Source organism: Papaver somniferum, chromosome 5 (assembly GCF_003573695.1).
Source record: "Papaver somniferum cultivar HN1 chromosome 5, ASM357369v1, whole genome shotgun sequence".
In the NCBI taxonomy this organism is placed as follows: Eukaryota; Viridiplantae; Streptophyta; class Magnoliopsida; order Ranunculales; family Papaveraceae; genus Papaver; species Papaver somniferum.
Window position 1 is genome coordinate 14,336,376 of NC_039362.1, and position 21,165 is coordinate 14,357,540.

Sequence of the window (21,165 nt, forward strand, 5' to 3'; positions counted from 1 at the left end):
AAAATATTCGTTGTAATTTTTTAATCTTTAATTTAAAATATAAAGAATTGTAATAAAATATTTTTATATTCTTTTTTATTAAAAAATGGTTATAACTGACGTGAAAACGGGGAAAATGGTTTAAAAAACTTACGTTAAAATGTTATTTAGATGGAAAAAACGTAAAATTCAATTTTAGAAAAACGATTATAATGTGTGTGAAAACGGAAAAACGGTCCTAAAAAACTGTCATTATTTCCTATTTATCGGCATTATATAGGCACTGGGTTCGGAGATCCTCACGGCCACGGTATATGAGTGTGACCGTTTTAACGGGCGTTTTTTTGGAAAAACGGGTGTTTTTCAAACCTTGGTATTACCTTACAAAACGTCATTGCAACACACCATTGACAACAAAGGAAATTATAGTCTTACTTCAGTTCATTTGAGCATGGAGATTCTTCCGTCTAACTACTTTCTTCTACTTGTCCCTTTACTTCTCCTTCCTCTATATTTTCTCACAACCAGAAAATTTGATGATGATCAAAACAAACCCAACTTCCCACCTGGTCCTCCTAAGCTGCCAATCATTGGTAATTTCCATCAACTTGGGAAACCACCTCATCAAGCACTCTCAAAACTATCCAAAATATATGGTCCGGTCATGCTTCTACAATTTGGTAGTGTGCCAACTCTCGTAATCTCCTCGGCTGTAGCTGCCAAACAAGTCTTGAAAACACTTGATCTTGAGTTTTGTACTAGACCTCCACTTACTGGAATAAAACGTCTTTCGTATAATCACCTAGACATCTCGTTCGTACCTTACGGAGAATACTGGAAAGAGGTTCGTAAAATATGCATGCTTGAGCTTTTAAGCGTAAAAAGGGTTCAGTCTTTTAAGGCAGACATGGCAGAGGAGATTGATGTTTTGATTGATTTCATATCACTTTCTTCTGATACTTGTCGTCATGTTGATATTTTTGAAATGTTGACAAATTTTACGCATAAAACAATTTGTAGAGTTGCTTTTGGTAGCGCAACTGGTCAAAGTAGGAACCTGTTTAATGGAAGACTTACGGAAATCCTTTTTGGGGCCATGTCTGTATTGAGTGGTTTCTATGCCAGCGACTTCTTTCCTAAGGTTGGATGGATTGTTGATAGGATCACTGGAATCCACGGTAGAACTGAAAATGTTTTTCAAGATTTGGATGAATTATTTCAACAAATGATACAAGAACATCTCAACCCAGCGAGACCGAAACCGGAGCATGAAGATCTCATAGATGTTTTTCTTAAACTAGAAAACGATCAAATTAGCAGTACGGTTCGTCTTGCAAATGACAACATCAAAGCAATTCTCATGGTAACTTGTATTTTCGGTCTTCTTATTTCAAAAATAATACTATCTCCCTTCTTGAAAAAGATGTTGAAAAAGTGACAATAACTCTTTTCCATAAACGGAGGGAATATGTCTTGCTACTTGAGCACAAACTAATTATAATGAGATTTTATGAACCAAATCAGAATATATTTCTTGCTGGAGTAGACTCATCAGCTGTTGCAGCGAATTGGGCAATGACAGCTGGCTAAACATCCAGAAGCAATGATGAAAGTTCAAGAAGAGATTAGAAGCTACATGGGATCAAAAGGAAAGGCAGAATAATCAGACCTTGATAATTTACATTACTTAAAAATGGTAGTTAAAGAGACTTTCAGGCTACACCCAGGAAATGCCTTGTTGGTTAGGGAATGCATGAAACACAGTAGGATCGATGGATTCGATATATACCCAAAAACAACGGTCCTAATAAATGCATGGGCAACCGGGAGAGACCCAAAGTACTGGCAGAATCGGGAAAAATTCTTGCCAGAAAGGTTCAAAGATAGCTCCATTGATTTCTCCGGAAGTCAAAATTTTGAATACTTACCCTTTGGGGGAGGTCGACGGGGTTGTCCTGGAATGAACATGGCAATTGTGCTGATAGAGCTCGTCCTTGCCAATATATTGTATGATTTCGAATGGAAATTACCAGAAGGATTAAACAAGGAAGACCTAAACATGGAGGAATCTCCAGGACTGACTATTCATAAGAAATATCCACTTGAGCTTGTACGTACCTATCAAGTATATATATCATTCGGATAAACTTAATTAAGAGAAAACTACATTGTGTGCTAAGTATGCATGTATATATATATATATGCATGTAATTATATGGGTGGTTTGTGTGATACCCATCTGTATGATTTTATTATTTATTTTTGGTTAGGATTTGGGTACTCCAATTTTTATAACCTATGACAGTGAGTATAAGCTAATTGATGATGTGACAAGAAATCGCTTAGTCTTTAGCTCTTCATAATATGTCTCTTGCACTATTTTGAATAGAAAATTGAAGCAAGGAAGGGTTAAGCCTTAAGACTTGGTCTTATGGGGTGCTAGTCTAGCAGCTAGATTAGCAGTCAGGACTATCTCCTAAGTCTTATGGGAGTGCTAATCTAGCAGTTAGATTAGCAGTCCACGTCAGCCCAGCGATGAACCATTCAGCGCCCAGCGATGAATGGTTCAGCGTTTCAAATCTCAGTCGTCAGATCAAAAATAAATTTCTCAGCGCTGAACCATTCCGCGAAAAGGTGGTTTTTCAGGCGCTGAATCATTCAACGTAACTATCTAGCATGCTAGTTCACATGCTAGCAACTGGTAGGAGAGAGAACTAGTGTTAACTTTTTTGCCACACTTTTTTTTGAATTGCAACACTTAAGTGCTAATCTAGCACCTCCAATCTAGCCCATAAGACTAAGTCTAAAGGGTGCTGCGTCCACCCTCAAAAATCAGAACACATGGATGAGAGGATATTTGCAACCGACCCAATATACATTTATGTCCCGGCAGATTCATTCAACCAAAAAAGTTGTTGGGGCAATTTCTATGGTAATTGTTAAATGAAAACTTTTGTTGAGCCAGGTGGATGGCCAAACATGTTTTTCCACTATGGTAAAGTATTGGGCGGTTGATCATTAAGCGCCAGAATTTGAGACACACGCTGGTGTTGGACGAAAAATCACCGGCGTTGAAAGAACAAGCGCTGGCGTTCATAGCATAAACGCGGCGCTCGAACGTATACCGTTGGCGTTTGTAGCAAAAACGCCAGCGGGTAGTTTTTTTAAAATTCAAAATTCACTTTTTACCTCTATAAATTACCATCATCTTCAAACAATTCACTCACACCAAAATTCACTTATCTTGAATTTTCTCTTCTAAAATCTATTTCAGTTTTTTAGTTTATTGTTGGTGAAACGGCTGAAAAGGCGATCACACTTTTTTGTGATGCAAAACTAGAAGTTGATGTTTCTAAGATATGTGGGAGTTTTAAAAAGGTTGAAAATTATAAGAGGGAAGTGCAAGTTTTTGAAGTTGCTCCAAGAAAATGTTCTGCTAAAAGGCAAAGAAGAGCTCCAGTTTTGACAGTTAACAACAAAAAATTCAAAAACAAAGGCGAAATTGTCAAAGAGCGCATTGAATGAAAGATACGTCAAATGAAGATAAACAAGAAGCCAAAACTTGTACTTGATTTTTATTGAAGTTGTTTAGTACTTTTGATTATTGCTTAAGTTTATATCTTGTAAAAGAATTGGCATCAATGAATGAAAATATTTAGATTTTAAAATAGAGATTTCCACTTCAGATTAAACGAAATTTATTACAATTTGAACTTTCAAATAATCTCAAACTACATTTTAATAAACCACAACAAAAACATCAAACTACATCAAATCCAACGACATTCTCTTTGTAGAGTTCATAGCATTCAAAATGCTTAAACTCTCTTCCGATTTCTTCAGTAAACTTGGTCTGAGCGATGGTTTTCTGTATAACAGATAAGTTCAGATATTTATGATCCAGTTGAGTCCATGAGGACAGAGGTAAAAATACTCACCAGTTCTTCGCTGGATAATCCAGAATTGCTACGGTGAACCATCCACAAAACATCCGTATAATGTTTGACTTCCTTAGTGATGAATGCAATTCTTAGTTCTAGGTTCTTACTGTTTCTTATGGTTTCGTTCCGCGATGCTACAAAATATCCCAATACTCTTTCCCAGAAATAGTCATTGTTCATTGGTCTCATCATACGATGTAACTACGATCGAACATGAGTAACATCTTCTTCCATTGTAAATATCAGGAGAGGTATTCGAGTGCAGTACATATGTGCTTGAGATGGACCATCTTTTAGAATTCTAAAACACGCTTCGTAACGAAAAGGTTTACCATGAGCTTCCTCCCAATTATCAAGAGTTGTTTGGATCACTTCTTCTTCAGTTACACCGATGAGTTTTTCTCGATCAATTTCCATTACAAGATCAAAAAATGGTTGGAGTGCAAGCCTAACAGATTGAAAACGAGCACGCAATCGACGAGCATCTCGGTTTCCTAGGTTTCCCATCAGTGAGACGAACATTGAAAAAACGTTCTCCCAAAAAGAACCGTCTTGGGATCCCATACCAGTGATTACCCTATGAAAAAATATGTTTTGCATATAGTTATATCCTCTTCTTCAGTAAACTTGGGACCACGATTTCTAACAGACATTTCTGCAGAGTGAGAGAGATTAAAAAGAAGAAGAAGAAGAAGAAGAAGAAGATGTGATTTTGGATATGGGAAGAATGGAATTTATAGGTCGAGAAAGAAAATCGAGATGTTGGAAATTTAGTCGTTGGCGTTTGTAGTAAAACTGCGCGTCTTTCCTTTAAGCGCCCGTTTGAATTACCATAGGAGTTGGCGTTTGTAGTAAAACCGAGCGACTTTAATGAAACCGCGACTTTACTAAAACCTCCCATTTGTATTACCAACGCCTATTTTTTTTATTGTAAATACAACACTAAGTTTTATTCTCAATCAAACCAACATATTTATTTCTCAACATCCACCATGTTTTCTAAAGGCAAAGCGAAGCAAATATTATGTGTCGAAGCAAAAGAGGTTTGTCCATTATGTTTCATGGATAACTACAGTCTTATGCGATTCCCTTGGATGTATTGAAAGTGTCTGCGGGAAGGTTGTTCACGCATCAAAATGGTGATAGAATCACAACCGGAAAAGCTCAGGTATTTGCAATGTCAAGATCCCAACTGTCCAGAGGAACCGCATATGCTAGATGATGCTATGAAGATTAAAAAAGAATAAGAAGAAGAAAAGATTGCAACACTCTGCAAAAACTTCAAACTTAAATCCAGATTGAAGAAGGAGTTATTACACTGCAAGCATTGTGGATATGGAGATCACGAATACAAACATTGTCCACAGAGAATCAGTACTACTCAAAGCTCGGTTGCAAGACTTTTATGCATTTGTGGACTTCTTATGAAGAAGACACATATGGAAGGCATTTCTGGGAATGTCCTAAGTGCTTTTTGGTGGAGTGAACTGATTGAAGTTGAAGGACAAATCGATTCACTATGGTATCATGTTATTTAGTTTGCTGTTTATTTTGTGTTATTAAGATTATCTAAAACCAAACATGTGGATGTCTTCACATTTGCACCATCAATATCATAAAAGTAATTTAAATTTTTCATGGATTAAACATTGCACCATCAATATCATAAATAAAAACATACTTCATTAAACAACCACATCATACATGAGAATAAAAGAAATACATTAGATTAAAACAACTACTACATAGGCGTCAATTCTCAGCGGATGGTGGAATTCCTAGGGCAATGTAGGGATTGTATTTGTTGAGCACCCTAAGAATATTGAAACAAGCATGGAAGTCGAAAGGATGACCGCGATGAGATGCTACCCACATCTCTAGAGTTCTGGGTTCCACTTCATGTTCGGCATCACCGTTGAGCTTATTTTGTGATTCTCCATTAGTTGAGCGACGAATTCCGATACATTACAACTAATTACATTGATACGATGCGCCAATCCGTGATAATCACGCCCATTAATTTTCATCGTTTCAGCGACGAAAATTTCATAAACTTTCTCCCTGAACGTCGATTGGGATACATTCCTACTGATATCGGCAACATCTTGTGTGTGAAAAACGTAGGCTCTGCAAATAGCTAAATCCTCTTGTTGAGTGAATCTAACACCACGAACTCTAATGAGGCATTTTTGTAGATGATTTGAGAGTGAAGAATGTGTAGAATGTGTGAATTTAGACTTGAAATGAGGACTATTTATAGAACTCAGAAATTAGAGTCGTTAGATAACAAGAGTTTTCAGCCGTCCAGATTCAGCCATTGGCGGTTTTACTAAAATCGCGGCGTGTTCAGCAAAAACGCTGGCGTGTGAAGTAAAAACGCTGGCGTGTGAAGTAAAAACGAGCGTTTGATTGACAAGCTCTAGCATTTTTGGGACAAGCGCCCGCGTTGATACCAATCTCGCCCGCTCTTTCATCATGCGCGCGCTACATGTTCTATCTCACTCAACAAACCAACAAATTTGTTTGTTTGTACATCCATTTTTCATATTTGTTGAGTCCATAGTGGGAGCAAAATCAACAAACTTCAAGTTTGTTGAGTCCATAGGAACTGCTCTTAAATTTGGATAAAATAAAAACCAACCAGTGTGGATACAAATATTACCAAAGCCAGTTAATTTTTTTTTTTGGATAATTACAAATCTCAACCAAAACTAGATAAATTAAGGTCCACAATACATTCCTGACTCCAGCTCTTTCTCATATGCATAGAGCTCTTTTCTTACTTGAGGTCGGAGTGACTTAGAAGGTAACCACACCTTTTCATCTACAATCTCCAGGGAAATTGATTAATAGCTGAGATTTAATCATCCTACACAAATGTCAAAAATTATTGAGGTAATAAATTTTGCACCGATATCTTTTGGCATCGTCTAAGAGGAAACAAACCCACCGTCGTTGTCGCAGATGAAGATTACTTAGACCCCTTATGGCTTAGGCTTGCATCATGCAAGCACATAAAGTCTTAATTACCTTGCACGTAACCATTTAAACCTTGCTCTCATCCAAAGAACAACATCTCGCCTTGCTTGAGTATAAATTCTTGAACCAAAGAAAATATTAAATCTCGTCTCAATTACGAGACCAACACCCATTGTTGGTCCAAAGTCTCGTATTCAACACAAGAAACAGCTGACCTGGCAACAAGCGTTATATCCTTATGTAGCGAGCAAACATCCTGGACACAACCACAAGCACACTACAGTTAACTCAAGTTTCAACTATTTATCTCACGAGCATCAAGCCCAACACTTGTCCTAAGGTCTTTCCTAGCATGCCATCATAATTTAGCGGGTCTCTAAATAACATTATAATCAGGGTTATCGATATCTCTGCAACCAATGAGGCGGCTAGGTTGTTATTACATTTTCTTAACCTTTCAACAAGTTTAGGATTAGGAGAACGCTTGTACTCACGTGGTTGTGAGGATATTTGCAACGGGACCAACAGATGCTTGTGGCCTGACCCATTGAACTAACTTCATCTTCAAGACTAGCACTGGATTCAGATAAAGTTAAAAGCAATTGGGGTAAAAAAGCTATATTTTTTCGTCTTTAGAGCACTTTATATAAATAACTCTTCCTAAACAAATCCTAAACTTGACAAAAATATCAAAAACTTACTTCCCAAGTTATCTAACTTTCCCAACTTACTAAACTCTTAAATAAACTTCAAGACTCTTCTAAAATTTAAGATATATGGATAAATACCATGACGACATGGTCAGTGTTACTTTCATAGATGAAAAGTTGTCACAATACTCATCATACGAGGATGGCGACTAAAAGTACGTAGTCTGTTTGATACAAATAGATCAATCAACGATAAAAATTTCGAATACTATTACTGAAAAATTTATCGGCATTTTTTTTCTTCAAACGAAAGAAATGATGGAGAGTGAGAAGAACCCGGTTGAGAGGAGATGAATTAGTTGTCGTTACGATGGAAAGGAGATGAATTAACCATCGTTATGTTGAGAAAGGGAAAAAATGGAATGAAAGTGATAAAACCAAAAGCCAATTAGGATCTGGACAAATATATTAAGATTACTTTACGTCGTTTTGCCTCCTTCTAGCATATCCTCTTGGTACAATGTACACTCGAATTTCTGTAGCCCCCTATTAGTTTAAGATTGTTTTGGGGTAAAACTGATTCTGCTGGTTTTGGTAAATTTGGGTGTGCCGCTGAGAAACAAATCTGAACCTAAACAAATGCACTACAGATTCGGGACATCAATCTGTACAATCCTGGCCTAAACCAAAAAATGGTTGTTCCAGTCTTACTTCGGTAACAAAGTGAAGGAGAAGGGTTGTGTTAGAGCATATCTCGTTAAACCTCGCATGCATTGCTATCTCAAGCATGTTTGTCAATGTTAGTGATCGAAACTATGAGTCTTGATTTCTAGCCTATATAGTTAAGTCTCGGACTAGGATAGAAAAGTGTAGTTGAGATCAAGGACTTCATGGCGATTCATCATACAACGACGAAGATCTATACAAGGAACCGTGGAATTTCATCAAAAAAAGGTATGTGGAGACTTGAACTTATCTATCACTCAAAAGTCTATCTATTTTATCTCCTACTTCTTATGAGACAAAAGTTGTATGCTACATAGACTATATCATACATGTTTGGCATTTCGAGCTGAGCATTCATTGCTTATCTTTTATCTCGAAATCGTGTGTTGGTAAAGCGTTTCTCTTTGATCAAGTTTATCTTCACCTAGTGAAGAAAGTCATGAAAAGTTTCAATCACCTTGAGAATTGCTCTGACGTGAATCAGTCTGTGAATAACGGCTACATAACGTCCTCTGAGAATGTCTCAATGATTGAAATGAGAGTTTAGATTACATAACCATGTATTCCTTGAACCGAAGTTTTCGAACTTTGTTGATCAAGAGAAATCGGGAGGATTTTGGAATTGGCTTGCCAAGTCCACGAACCCAGTCCGCAGACTCAGTCCGCGAACTGGCGGAAGTTCTCTTTCCGAGAAATTCTGCTGAGTTTGGAAAACTCAACCGATTAACTTAAGTCCGCGAACTTGTTTGTGAACTTAATAGGTTGTGATCTAAAGATGTGCTCTGAACATGAAACATTAAATTACTAAGGAATTCTTTATGCAAACTGTGGCTATAATGTTCATGAGCCGATTCAATCGAATCGAATCATCTTTGTTTCAATTATGTCTTGTGTAGTTACATAAGATCTCATAGCAATTGAACAACTCTTTAACTAGTTCATTTGAGTCAATTGAACTAGTTATGGTGAAGAAGAACAAGGTTAATATGAAATGCTCATATGGTTAACCTTTTGGCTTACTATGTTGAACCAACATACACGTACACGTTTGGGAATGGTTTTCACAAACCCAGTAAACGTCTACCCAAGTGTGTGTGTGACAATCTAAGTTTTCGATCTAACAGTTGAGAAATATTAGCTTGAATCTAAGTCAGGTTTTCATTTAATCGTGAATATGGATTGCTTTGTGCCTAAGGCAAAACCCTGATTTGAAGCCTATATAAAGGAGACATCTAGCATTGTGTAAAACTAATCTACACACGTCTGTGTGCTACTAGTGCGCCCGCTAGAGTCGATCTCCATTAACCTTTGATTTTTTCTCTAAAATCAGGTTAACGACTTAAAGACTTCATTGGAATTGTGAAGCCAGACCGATACTACTTTTATCGTAGTTGTGTGATCTGATCTTGCATCCTCTATCGTACGAGTACAATCGATTGATTGGCTTGAGATCGTGAGAGTTCTCCGATAGGAAAGATAAAGAAGTCACAAACATCTTCGTCTTACTGTTTGTGATTCCTCGACAATCCGCTTGTGTAGTCAGGAAGGATTGTAGAGAGGTGATTGATTAATCTAGGTTGTTCTTCGGGAATATAAGACCGGATTATCAATTGGTTCCTGTTCACCTTGATTTTATACATTAAGACGGAATAAAACCTAGGGTTTATCTGTGGGAGACAGATTTATCCTTTGATAAACTTTTTTGTGTGAGACAGATCTGTTTATTATCAATTCTGTGATTTTGGGTTGCAGCAACTCTTGGTTGTGGGTGAGATCAGCTAAGGGAATCAAGTGCGTAGTATCCTGCTGGAATCAGATGCGTAAGAGTACAATTGTACCTTGGATCGGTGGGAGACTGATTGGGGTTCAACTATCGTCCAGTCCGAAGTTAGCTTGGAGTATGCTAGTGTCTGTAGCGGCTTAATACAGTGTGTATTCAATCTGTACTAGGTCCCGGAGTTTTTCTGCATTTTCGGTTTCCTCGTTAACAAAATTTCTGGTGTCTGTGTTATTTCATTTTTCGCATTATATTGTTTATCTTTATAATTGAAATAATACAGGTTGTGTGTTAAAGGTTAATCGATTGGAGATCCGACCTTGTGGTTGTCAATTTCATTGATTAACACTTGGACATTGGTCTTTGGTACCGTCCAAGTTATTCCTTGTATTTGATAAAGACTTGCTATTGTTTTTAGCTTGAGTAAAAATCAAATAAAGAGAGAGATATTAACTCCTTGAGATACTTTTATCTAGATTGAGTATGACTGTCTAGTTGATTCTCTAGCAAAGTATTTCGGAGTTAGTACATACATATTGCTAAGCGAAATATTGGGTGGTGTTGTTAGACCCCCGCTTTTTCATTTGGTATCAGAGCAGGCAAACACGTTAATGACCTTATAAGTCTGTGTTTGTAGCGATCTGATTATGGACGAGTCTATTTCTAATAACGTACCAGTTCAGAAATTACCGGATGATTCTAAAAGCTTGGATTCACCTGAGAGAACTGCCACATCTATGTCAATATTTAAACATTCTCTTGATGTAAAAACTGTTGATTGGGAAACTCTCCTAGAAAAACAGTTGGATGAACTTTCTGATGAAGGTGATTCATATATTGATAGAGATGTTGATGAGGAAGTCTCAGAGTATGTTAAGTTTTTGGATTCGTGGAATATGAAGAAGATTACAACTTCTCATGTCACACCTCTTCTGACTCCTCTCTGTCGAGAAAACAAGAAATTGAGAAGATGTTACGCAGGTGTTTATTTTTCGAATCGTTATAACGAATCGATCCTCAAGGATTCTGAGGAAAACCTACGTATGAAGTCACTTGAATGTGATAATCTTTATCAAAAGTACTTCTTGTTGGAAGAGAAACTTGTAGAATCTGAAGCAAGGTTTAACTCTCAACAAATTAGTTTTGATGATAGAGAAAGTGCTTGTCTCGTTCGAGAAAAACACCTTGAGGCTGATTTAGCTGCTGCTCTTGATAAAGTCAAGATGTTGGAAGATGACTTGAAAACATTCAATACTAGTTCAAGCAAATTAACCACTATGCTAGGAGCAAGTAAAAATCATCGTGATACACGAGGATTGGGCTATAAGGGAATAGATGCTCCAAGTATTAGCAAAGAGGCAAAATTTGTCAAGGCTAGTGATACTTCTCAAAAAAAGGTTTCCACTGATGGAAAAAGTGAAATACCTTCACCGGCAGTTAAGGTTCGAAAGAGCAAAGTATATCAACCTCCAAAGTCAGCACATACAGATCGAGGTAAGAACATTCCTTATGTTTGCCACTGTTGCGGAAATAAAGGTCACCTGGAAAGGAGATGTCGTTTCCGTATAAGGAATTAGAAACTTCATGATGATCTTGTTTGGGCATCACAGAAGTTGTGAAACCAAGATCATACGTTAAGACTAATCCTCTTAACATTACAGGTTGTAACTGTCCAACCCTTAGGCAAAGGAATCAGTGTTGTGATAAACCTAGATTTGCCTATAAACGTCATACGAATCCTTTTCACAATCGTAATGGTTATCAAAAGGATAACTTCGTAAATACGAATACAAGATCTGATGCTCCTAATTGGAGAAAGACTAACTTGCAAAAGAATAGTCAATCCAATTCTCTTCCGGAAAATCTTGAAGAGAGTAATGGGAAGAAGGTTTCGGTCATTCCTAAACGCACTCAAAAGTGGATACCAAAGAAAGTCAATGATGTTTTGAGTGTGAAAAGGAATGATCTCCCAGAAAGTTCCATGACTATGGAGAAAGCAGTATCCATGATGCTGGAACTTAAAGAGTTCTTTGGGAAGATGGATTTGGATGTGAAAGGTTATAAAAGTGATCTCTTTCATGATAATCCAAAAGTCACTTGTGGTTAGAAAGACATTGTTCACCTCAACACAACTTGAGTGTGTTGAAAGTGCATCCTCACCAAGAATGCCCTGCTATGTATACAGTGAGGGAAGCACAACAACTGGGGCGCACATATTATGTTTGGTAAGGCTGTAGAATTCAATTGGATTCATCTAAAAAAGGTATGTCTATAAACTTGAGAAAGATTTGTGCTTTTATTTGCTTAGAGAACTTATAATGATTCACATACCTTTCTTATCGTTCTTTTCTACCTAACTTGATCTGTGTTTAAGGTTCTTAAATGTTCAGGTTTGAAAATAATAGTTCGGGATGTTTGGACTTCATGGTACACATACCAAGTATGCTACCATCATTTAAAATCAACATCCAGGGGTTTCAGTTCGCATACCCAGTTTGCAAAACTGCTCCAAGTTATGAAAATTCGTTTGCAAACCCGTATGCATACTTGCCTGTAGACGTCGATATTCGGTAAACTTGGTTTGGCCGTAATTTCTTCGTCCGAACTCGGAATGACCTCATTCTTTTTGAATTCTCTTTCTCTTTGATTTATCTTCAAAATGGAGATGAGAATTTCTGAATTTGGATTAGTTAAGATTGGTATTTGTCCTGTCTCTTATTTTTGAGTTTTTTGCTCCGTTTCGTTGCACTTGTTCCACTTCTCTTGGACTTGGGCACTTGGATTCGTGGAGTAGTACTCTTCTAAGATCATTTGTAGCTTCTACAAGAATGTTGTTGGTGAATCACAAAGAAGGAAGTTCAAGAATGGGCAGTAACACGCATTACTATGGGATTCTTGAATGTTCACAATCATTTTATGCGAACTATGGTGCATGGTCGTTAATGACTTTGTATGTTCTTCTTTGTTAAGAAAATATTTTTATATGCCTTTGGTAGCTATTATTTGTGTAAATCCGGGCGGAAAAGATTGATTCTACCCTCTAAGGACAAATCATCTTATATGTGCATTATGAGTTTCTCTTGATGCCTATGAAACTTCTTATGAGAATTTATTCTTGTTTTTTGAGAAGGATTACTAGAGTTTGAAATAGCCACTATTGTATTTACACACAGCTATTGCCAACGTTTTCATCTTCATGTTTTGTTTGGAAGATGATTTTTGCAGTATTAATCTTTATGGTTTTATATATTGCAATTTTTTATGGGATATGTATAGTTTACGTCCGTGAACTTGAAGATCCCATATTGCGGTCAAAAGTAAAGTCGTTTTTGAATCGGTATTCGTATTGATGAAAGGAAGAATGGACTTTTGACAATTACAAAAGTTATGCCTATGAAGTCATGTATTTGATGGAAAATAGGATGATATCTTTTGTTCGACAAGGATAAAGTCTATTATGTCGTTATGATGGAAAATAAAATGGATCCTTGTATGTTATCTACGGTATTGATCTTCATTGATCCATTTTATTATTTTTTACCGTGAAGGCTCCATTGTGTGTCTTTTGTTGAGCACCTTACAACTAAGTCGATTTACCTTGGCTTTGTTGGTTGTTCCATAAGATGTTATATGTCGAGCATTAGGAACTAAATTAATCAACCAGTTTGGTTATTTAGTTTGTACTCCATAAGTTTTCTTTCTTATGTCGAGTACATGTACGGTTAAGGTTGTCATATTCTATGATGAACTTAGTCGGGGTTCCATAAGTTCTCTTATGTTGAGCCCAAAAAAATTAAATTGATTACTTCGGTGATTAGTTTGGTTGTTTGTATTCCAATTAGATTAATTATAGGTTTTCTTGTAATTAATCTAGTTTAGTTTTCATATATTCCACAAATTCTTGTGTTGAGTATATGAACGACTATACTAATCATGTTCTATTGGTTAATGCAGTTGTATATTCCGTAAGGTTTTCCTTATGTTGAGTATGTGAACGATTAAGTTAGTCATCTCCGTATGATTACCTTAGTCGTAGCTCCGTAAGTTTACTTATGTTGAGCACTTTCAATTAAATTGATCACTTTTGTGGTTTGATTTAGTTGCGTTTTCAATTGAATTAATCACGGGTTTACTTGTGATTAATTTGGTTGAGCTTTGGATACAGAAAATCATTCGTATGGTTTTTGGTGTCCAATTAAAAAATCCTTATTTTCTTTCGAAATTAAGGTCGCTCTTGTTGTTCTTTAGGGAATGACATCAAATGGGGGAGAGTTCTTTTGAACTTGTGCTTAATGGTAATATCTTGCGGGGTGTGCGGCTGTGGAATTTTATAGGGGTTATCTTGTATCTTAAAACTCCTTGACGAATGCATTTAGATTCAGCTTCATGATTGCATCTAAATTAAGTTGGTATGTATTTTTCTTTTAGTCTATGAAATGTCTCTTGTGAAAATTTCACTATGATCCCGTTCTTGTACCTTTGCCAATTTTATTGAAAAACATGGGGAGAAATAATGTAGTTCACACTATAAATACATATGGTTTTCGGATCATTGTGTAAGGGGGAGTGGTTTCCATGATCGATATGGAGTATTGACTAAGAGGGAGTGATACATATCACCGTAGTATTATTGTTAAAGTCGTGATACAATTGGACTTTGATATTACATAATAATACTATGACATTGTATAATAATGATTGAGAATCTCGATTTCTCTCATTGTTATAGCTATGGATATTCAACAACGGTGATGCTAAACTTACAACCTTTGCGATCATTGGAGTACTTGGAAGGACGAAGATTTCAGGGAACGTTGAAGATTAGACTATGGAATAGGAGCCACTAAAGTTTATCTTTTTGTATTTCATATGTATTAATAGTTTTGTCACTAAAATTGACAAAGGGGGAGATTGTTAGAGCATAGCTCGGTAAACCTCGTATGCGTTGCTATCTCAAGCATGTTTGTCAATGTTAGTGATCAAAACTATGAGTCTTGATTTCTAGCCTACATAGCTAAGTCTCGGACTAGGATAGAAAAGTTTAGTTGAGCTCAAGGACTTCATGGCGATTCATCATACAACGACGAAGATCTATACAAGGAACCGTGGAACTTCATCAACAAAAAGGTATGTGGAGACTTGAGCTTATCTATCACTCAAAAGTCTATCTATTCTATCTCCTACTTCTTATGAGACTAAAGTCGTATGCTACATAGACTAGATCATACATGTTTGACATTTCGAGCTGAGCATTCATTGCTTATCTTTTATCTCGAAATTGTGTGTTGATAAAGCGTTTCGCTTTGATCAAGTTTATCTTCACCTAGTGATGAAAGTCATGAAAAGTTTCAATCACTTTGAGAATTGCTCTGACGTGAATCGGTCTGTCAATAACGGCTACATAGCGTCCTCTAAGAATGTCTCAATGATTTAAATGAGAGTTTAGATTACATAACCATGTATTCCTTGAACCGAAGTTTTCGAACTTTGTTGATCAAGAGAAATCGGGAGGATTGTGGATAGGGATGTTCATGGTCGGTTTTGGTTCGGTTTCTAGCCAAACCAAAACCGAAACCAATGCTATTGGTTTCTAAAAATCTAAACCAGACCAATCCATTAACCATTAGTTCGGTTTCCAAATGGTTCCAGTTGGTTTCGGTTTGTCCCAATGGTTTTTGGTTAACCAATAATTATGTTAAACAAAAAAAAATACACAAATTTACAGATAAAAAAATCGTAGTTGCCGATAGTATTGGTTTACACAAATATACAGACGAAAAAAATAAAAAATAAATATCAAGAATAGTTAAAGCTTACTCTAATTCTATAGATCAAAAGAATATATATAATATATCTTAATTTAGTTATTGACAAATAAAAAAGAAGGAAGACGGGAAGAAAAAAGTCGAGTAGCAGCAGCTGTAGTTGGGGGTGGAGAAGGGAGGCGGCTGAGAGAAGGAGAAAGAGAAAGAGGGAGAGTATCATAATGAAATATTAGATTTAAGGTTTCTATTTATCCTCTAAATCAATGGGTAGAATCTAATACTTGTAAATCGACGGTAGAAACTAAGTTTAAAAATTAATCGGTTTTCCAATGGTTTTTGGTTCGGTTTTAGAGGTCAAACCAAACCAAAACCAACACTATCGGTTTTCCACTTTCTACACCGTAACCAATCCATTAGTAAATGGTTCGGTTTGGTTTCTTCCTAATTGGTCTGGTTTGGTCCGGTTCCAGCGGAAAACCGAAACCATGTTCAGCCCTAATTGTGGAATTGGCTTGCCAAGTCCGAGGACCGAGAATTTCTGCTGGATTTTCCAAAAACTCGTTTGTGTGCTAAGTCCGCGAACCTAGTCCGCGAACTGGCGGAAGTTCTCTTTCCGAGAAATTCTGCTGAGTTTGGAAAACTCAACCGATTAACTTAAGTCCGCGAACTTGTTTGTGAACTTAAGAGGTTATGATCTAAAGATGTGCTCTGAACATGAAACATTAAATTACTAAGGAATGCTTTATGCAAACCATGGCTATAATGTTCATGAGCCGATTCAATCGAATCGAATCATCTTTGTTTCAATTGTGTCTTGTGTAGTTACATAAGATCTCATAGCAATTGAACAACCCTTTAACTAGTTCATTTGAGTCAATTGAACTAGTTATGGTGAAGAAGAACAAGGTTAATATGAAATTCTCATATGGTTAACCTTTTGGGTTACTATGTTGAACCAACATACACGTACACGTTTGGGCATGGTTTTCACAAACCCAGTAAACGTCTACCCAAGTGTGTGTGACAAGCTAAGTTTTCGATCTAACGGATGAGAAATATTAGCTTGAATCTAAATCAGGTTTTCATCTAATGGTGAATATGTATTGATTTGTACCTAAGGCAAAACCCTGATTTGAAGGCTATATAAAGGAGACATCTAGCATTGTGCAAAATTAATCCACACACGTCTGTGTGCTACTAGTGCGCCCGCTAGAGTCAATCTCCATTTACCTTTGATTTTCTTCTCTAAAATCAGGTTAACGACTTAAAGACTTCATTAGGATTGTGAAGCCAGACCGATACTACTTTTATCGTAGTTGTGTGATCTGGTCTTGCATCTTCTATCGTACGAGTACAATCGATTGATTGGCTTGAGATTGTGAGAGTTATCCGATAGGCAAGATAAAGAAGTCACAAACATCTTCGTCTCACTGTTTGTGATTCCTCGACAGTCCTCTTGTGTAGTCAAGAAGGATTGTAGAAAGGTGATTGATTAATCTAGGTTGTTCTTCGGGAATATAAGACCGGATTATCAATTGGTTCATGTTCACCTTGATTTTATATCTTAAGACAGAACAAAACCTAGGGTTTATCTGTGGGAGACAGATTTATCCTTTGATAGACTTTTCTGTGTGAGACAGGTCTGTTTATTATCAAGTCTGTGATTTTGGGTTGCAGCAACTCTTGGTTGTGGGTGAGATCAGCTAAGGGAATCAAGTGCGTAGTATCCTGCTGGGATCAGAGGCATATGAGTACAACTGTACCTTGGATCGGTGGGAGACTGATTGGGGTTCAACTATAGTCCAGTCCGAAGTTAGCTTGGAGTAGGCTAGTGTCTGTAGCGGCTTAATACAATGTGTATTCAATCTGGACCAGGTCCCTGGGTTTTCCTGCATTTGCGTTTTCCTCGTTAACAAAATTTCTGGTGTCTGTGTTATTTCATTTTCCGCATTATATTATTTATCTTTATAATTTAAATAATACAGATTGTGCATTAAAGGTTAATCGATTGGAGATCCGACCTTGTGGTTGTCGATTTCATTGATTAACACTTGGACATTGGTCTTTGATACCGTCCAAGTTGTTCCTTGTATTTGATAAAGACTCGCTATTGTTTTTAGCTTGAGTAAATTAAATCAAGAGAGAGATATTAACTCCTTGAGATACTTTTATCTAGATTGAGTCTGACTGTCTAGTTGATTCTCTAGCAAAGTATTTCGGAGTTAGTCCATACAGATTGCTAAGCGAAATATTCGGTGGTGTTGTTAGACCCCCGCTTTTTCAGGTTGATCTTAGGGAGGGAAGCGAAGAAGGTGTTGAGATCAAAATATTGAATTTTGAGGGTGTGGTTGTTTTATGACTTGTATCAGAATTTGGAACTGGCTTGCGGAATGTAAGCTATTAGTTCTTAGTGTTTTTCTGGATACTTGTGTTGTTGTTAACCAAAAACTCTCCTGTTGGCCGAAATAGGTTGAAAACCTATTTATACAAGTCATTGAGCACCCCTGATCTCGTAGGAAGTGGAGATAGTTAAGTAGTGGAGAAGTGGGGTTGTGTAGAAGCAGTTTACCATCACGTTCCCATTGTGAGGGAAAACTGGTCAGCCTTAAACCCACTATTCTCTTACTGCTATTTAACTGTCCGCTCTTTCCTGACACTTTCTTGTAATGGGCACGTTGCACGCCGCACGTTGTAAATCGCCAGACCAATACCCTGATGAGTATCCCCCAGTTTTGTGACACGTTTGATATCTCGAGTGTTTCGTGGAAAAATGTGCAACAAGTTGCTAAGTGGGTCTAAAGTACAAGACCTAGTTATTCTAATCAATTGCACGCAAGCTAGACGGCATAATGGCATAGTGGCGCCTGCATAGCGGCACAATGGCATAGTGGCGCCTGCATAATGGCACAATCAATGTAGTCAATATCGGATACCGGTTTGTCTCGGCTGAGGACCGGTACACTGGTACAACATTGTATCGGGGAGATCTCGGTTTCAAATATCGGGGAGATATCGGTTCTAAATTTATATCTATAATTTATATTGTTTCACACAAAATTATACAACATTAAAATGCATCAATTTTAGAAAAACAAACAAGTTCATTCAAAACATAAGAGTCGTCGTATGAAGTTCAAATTGGAAAAATGGGAGAATTCACAGTTGGTTTGATAGTTTCATACAGAAAGAACACACATAAATTGATTAGATCTAACAAGAATGGAACTATCAATTAAGATGGAGAAACTAATTTGTTAATGATGAAAACCATTTTATCAAGATGTATCAAGATTTAACAAATAATTCATCAAAGAATAATTAGATACAAATCACAGCAAAAGAAGAAATTAACTATCAAAACCCTAACCTCTTGTTAACAGATCGACCATCAATTGAATCTCGCCATTGACATTAAGAAGAAGAAAAAAACGGATGCCAAGAAGGGTTTCTGAAGATTTTTCTGCCAAAAATTCGATGAGATTTAGGGATTTTATCCTTCCCTTCACTTAAAATTCCTAAATTGACCTGACGTTCACAAAACAATTCCGAAACTGTCCCATATCGGGAAAACCGGACTGTATCGTTTCGTATATATCGGCCGATATTATCGGCTAAATATCGTACCGCGATATTTGTGTTTTCGTTTCGCTCTAACACCGGTACACGAAATTCCGCCGATATTTCGGCCGGTACAAGCGAAATTGACTACATAGGGCACAATGGCATAGTGGCGCCTGATAAGTGTCTAAAATGCATCAATTGAATATCGATTTCTTTTGCTTTTCTTAGTTATTTCTCTTCTATTTTTGTATATTACGCTTTGTTTTTATTTTGTAGGCGTTTTGGAGTCATTCGAGTAAAAGAATAAGAAACAACTGCAAAAGGGAAAAGAATGTCATTCTAAAGGCAAGTGCTATCAGGAGCCCAGCAGAGGATAAGGGACAACCATCTGAAGTTTCACTAAAGACGGACAGTTCGCTAAGGGCTGCCACCAACTTCTATAACCTACAGACTAAACCTAGGTCGAGATTTTCTCCTCTAATTTAGTCACGTCCCAGCTCAGTTATACCCAATGAGCTCTGCACCAAGTCCCTCACGCCTGCAAGCTCTGGTCCGGTGGATCGATGGTTGTTAATTCAGGTTCGCTTTGGCTAGATACACACGGAGCTTTTAATGAAGATTGGTGAAGTTCTGGGTGTTGTTTTAAACTGAAGAAACGGGGAAGAACAAGAGTGTTTGCTGCCATGAATTGTTGTTAATGAACGGAGAGAGTTGGAGGCGTTTTTGAGTCTTGAATGAGAATGGGTTTGTTCTAAATGTGACATAAAATGCAGGGAAGGAGTTTGTGCAACCTCCAACACACAGCCAATGCTTGGCCATTAACAGTTTGCAGAACACACACGAGGTGTTTGAGAAAAGGTTTGAGTGACTGGTTCTGCATCAAGGTTCTTCTGCTGCAATTCATGGGTTCCAGTGGCTCATAGTTCAGCTGAGAGAGATGTTTGAGGTTGACAGAAGAGCTGAACTACTGCCATCTTAGACCACCAGGTTTGCCATGAACTTTGTGGGTCATTTTCTAAGGTTCAGAGGAAGCAAGAAATCCGTCAGGGGTTAGGAGAGGATTTAGAAATCGTGATAAATATAGAAATTGGGTACCAGTCTGACTCAAGAAATCAGCCGGAATTGAAGGGAAGATATATGGAGTTTGGGTCGAGTATTGGGATGTATTTCAGCCGGCAAAACAACCAGGCAAAGGAGCGGTGCTGTGAGCATGGGCAATGACAGTCTAAGATGTCTTGCTGCCATGTATTGTGGTCAGATTTAGAAGCTGGAATGAGTTTGGATTTGGGTTTGTCTTCTCGCCGATAAGTCAGGAAACAGGGAAGAGTTTTGCGCGAGAAACCAGTTTAAGAAAGTAGTCTGCTGCCGTTGATTCATATACATTAGTCGGTGTTAAATTTTGCAGGGATTGAGAACTATAAAAGAACACCTAAAAGCTACAGCAAGGGGATCATCTCATACCCCCTTACCACAAAAAGAGAGGAGCTTTTGCTCCTCTCCAAACCGTTCCATCACCTGTTCCACCTGCATACACAATCCATCATCATCTGCATCGCATACATCACCTGCATAACCATCAACAACAGCTACAGTTGCATCTCATAGCCATCGCCACCAGGTTTGCATCCCTACCATCATCACCATCACTTCATACATCAGCTGAACCCATACTTGCTCGCTACCATCTCCACTGCACCGTCTATCACCATTACAGCACACACCATCACCTCCTCTACTTCACCTGCAGCAAGAAGAGTTCACTGTCCACAACATCAACCTGTTCGTAG

The 21,165-nt window shown here is 37.4% G+C and overlaps 2 protein-coding genes across 2 annotated transcripts; both read left to right on the plus strand.

The window, feature by feature from the left end:
- Positions 1-430: 430 nt before the first annotated feature.
- LOC113278789 (cytochrome P450 71B36-like) lies at positions 431-1,569 on the plus strand. The gene is made up of 2 exons (XM_026527537.1): positions 431-1,342; positions 1,504-1,569. The coding sequence occupies exons 1-2, from the start codon at positions 431-433 to the stop codon at positions 1,567-1,569; spliced, it is 978 nt and encodes a 325-aa protein (XP_026383322.1).
- A 103-nt stretch (positions 1,570-1,672) lies between these two features.
- On the plus strand, positions 1,673-19,864 carry LOC113278790 (cytochrome P450 71A1-like). Its single transcript, XM_026527538.1, has 2 exons — positions 1,673-2,089; positions 19,655-19,864. The coding sequence occupies exons 1-2, from the start codon at positions 1,673-1,675 to the stop codon at positions 19,862-19,864; spliced, it is 627 nt and encodes a 208-aa protein (XP_026383323.1).
- Positions 19,865-21,165: the final 1,301 nt, after the last annotated feature.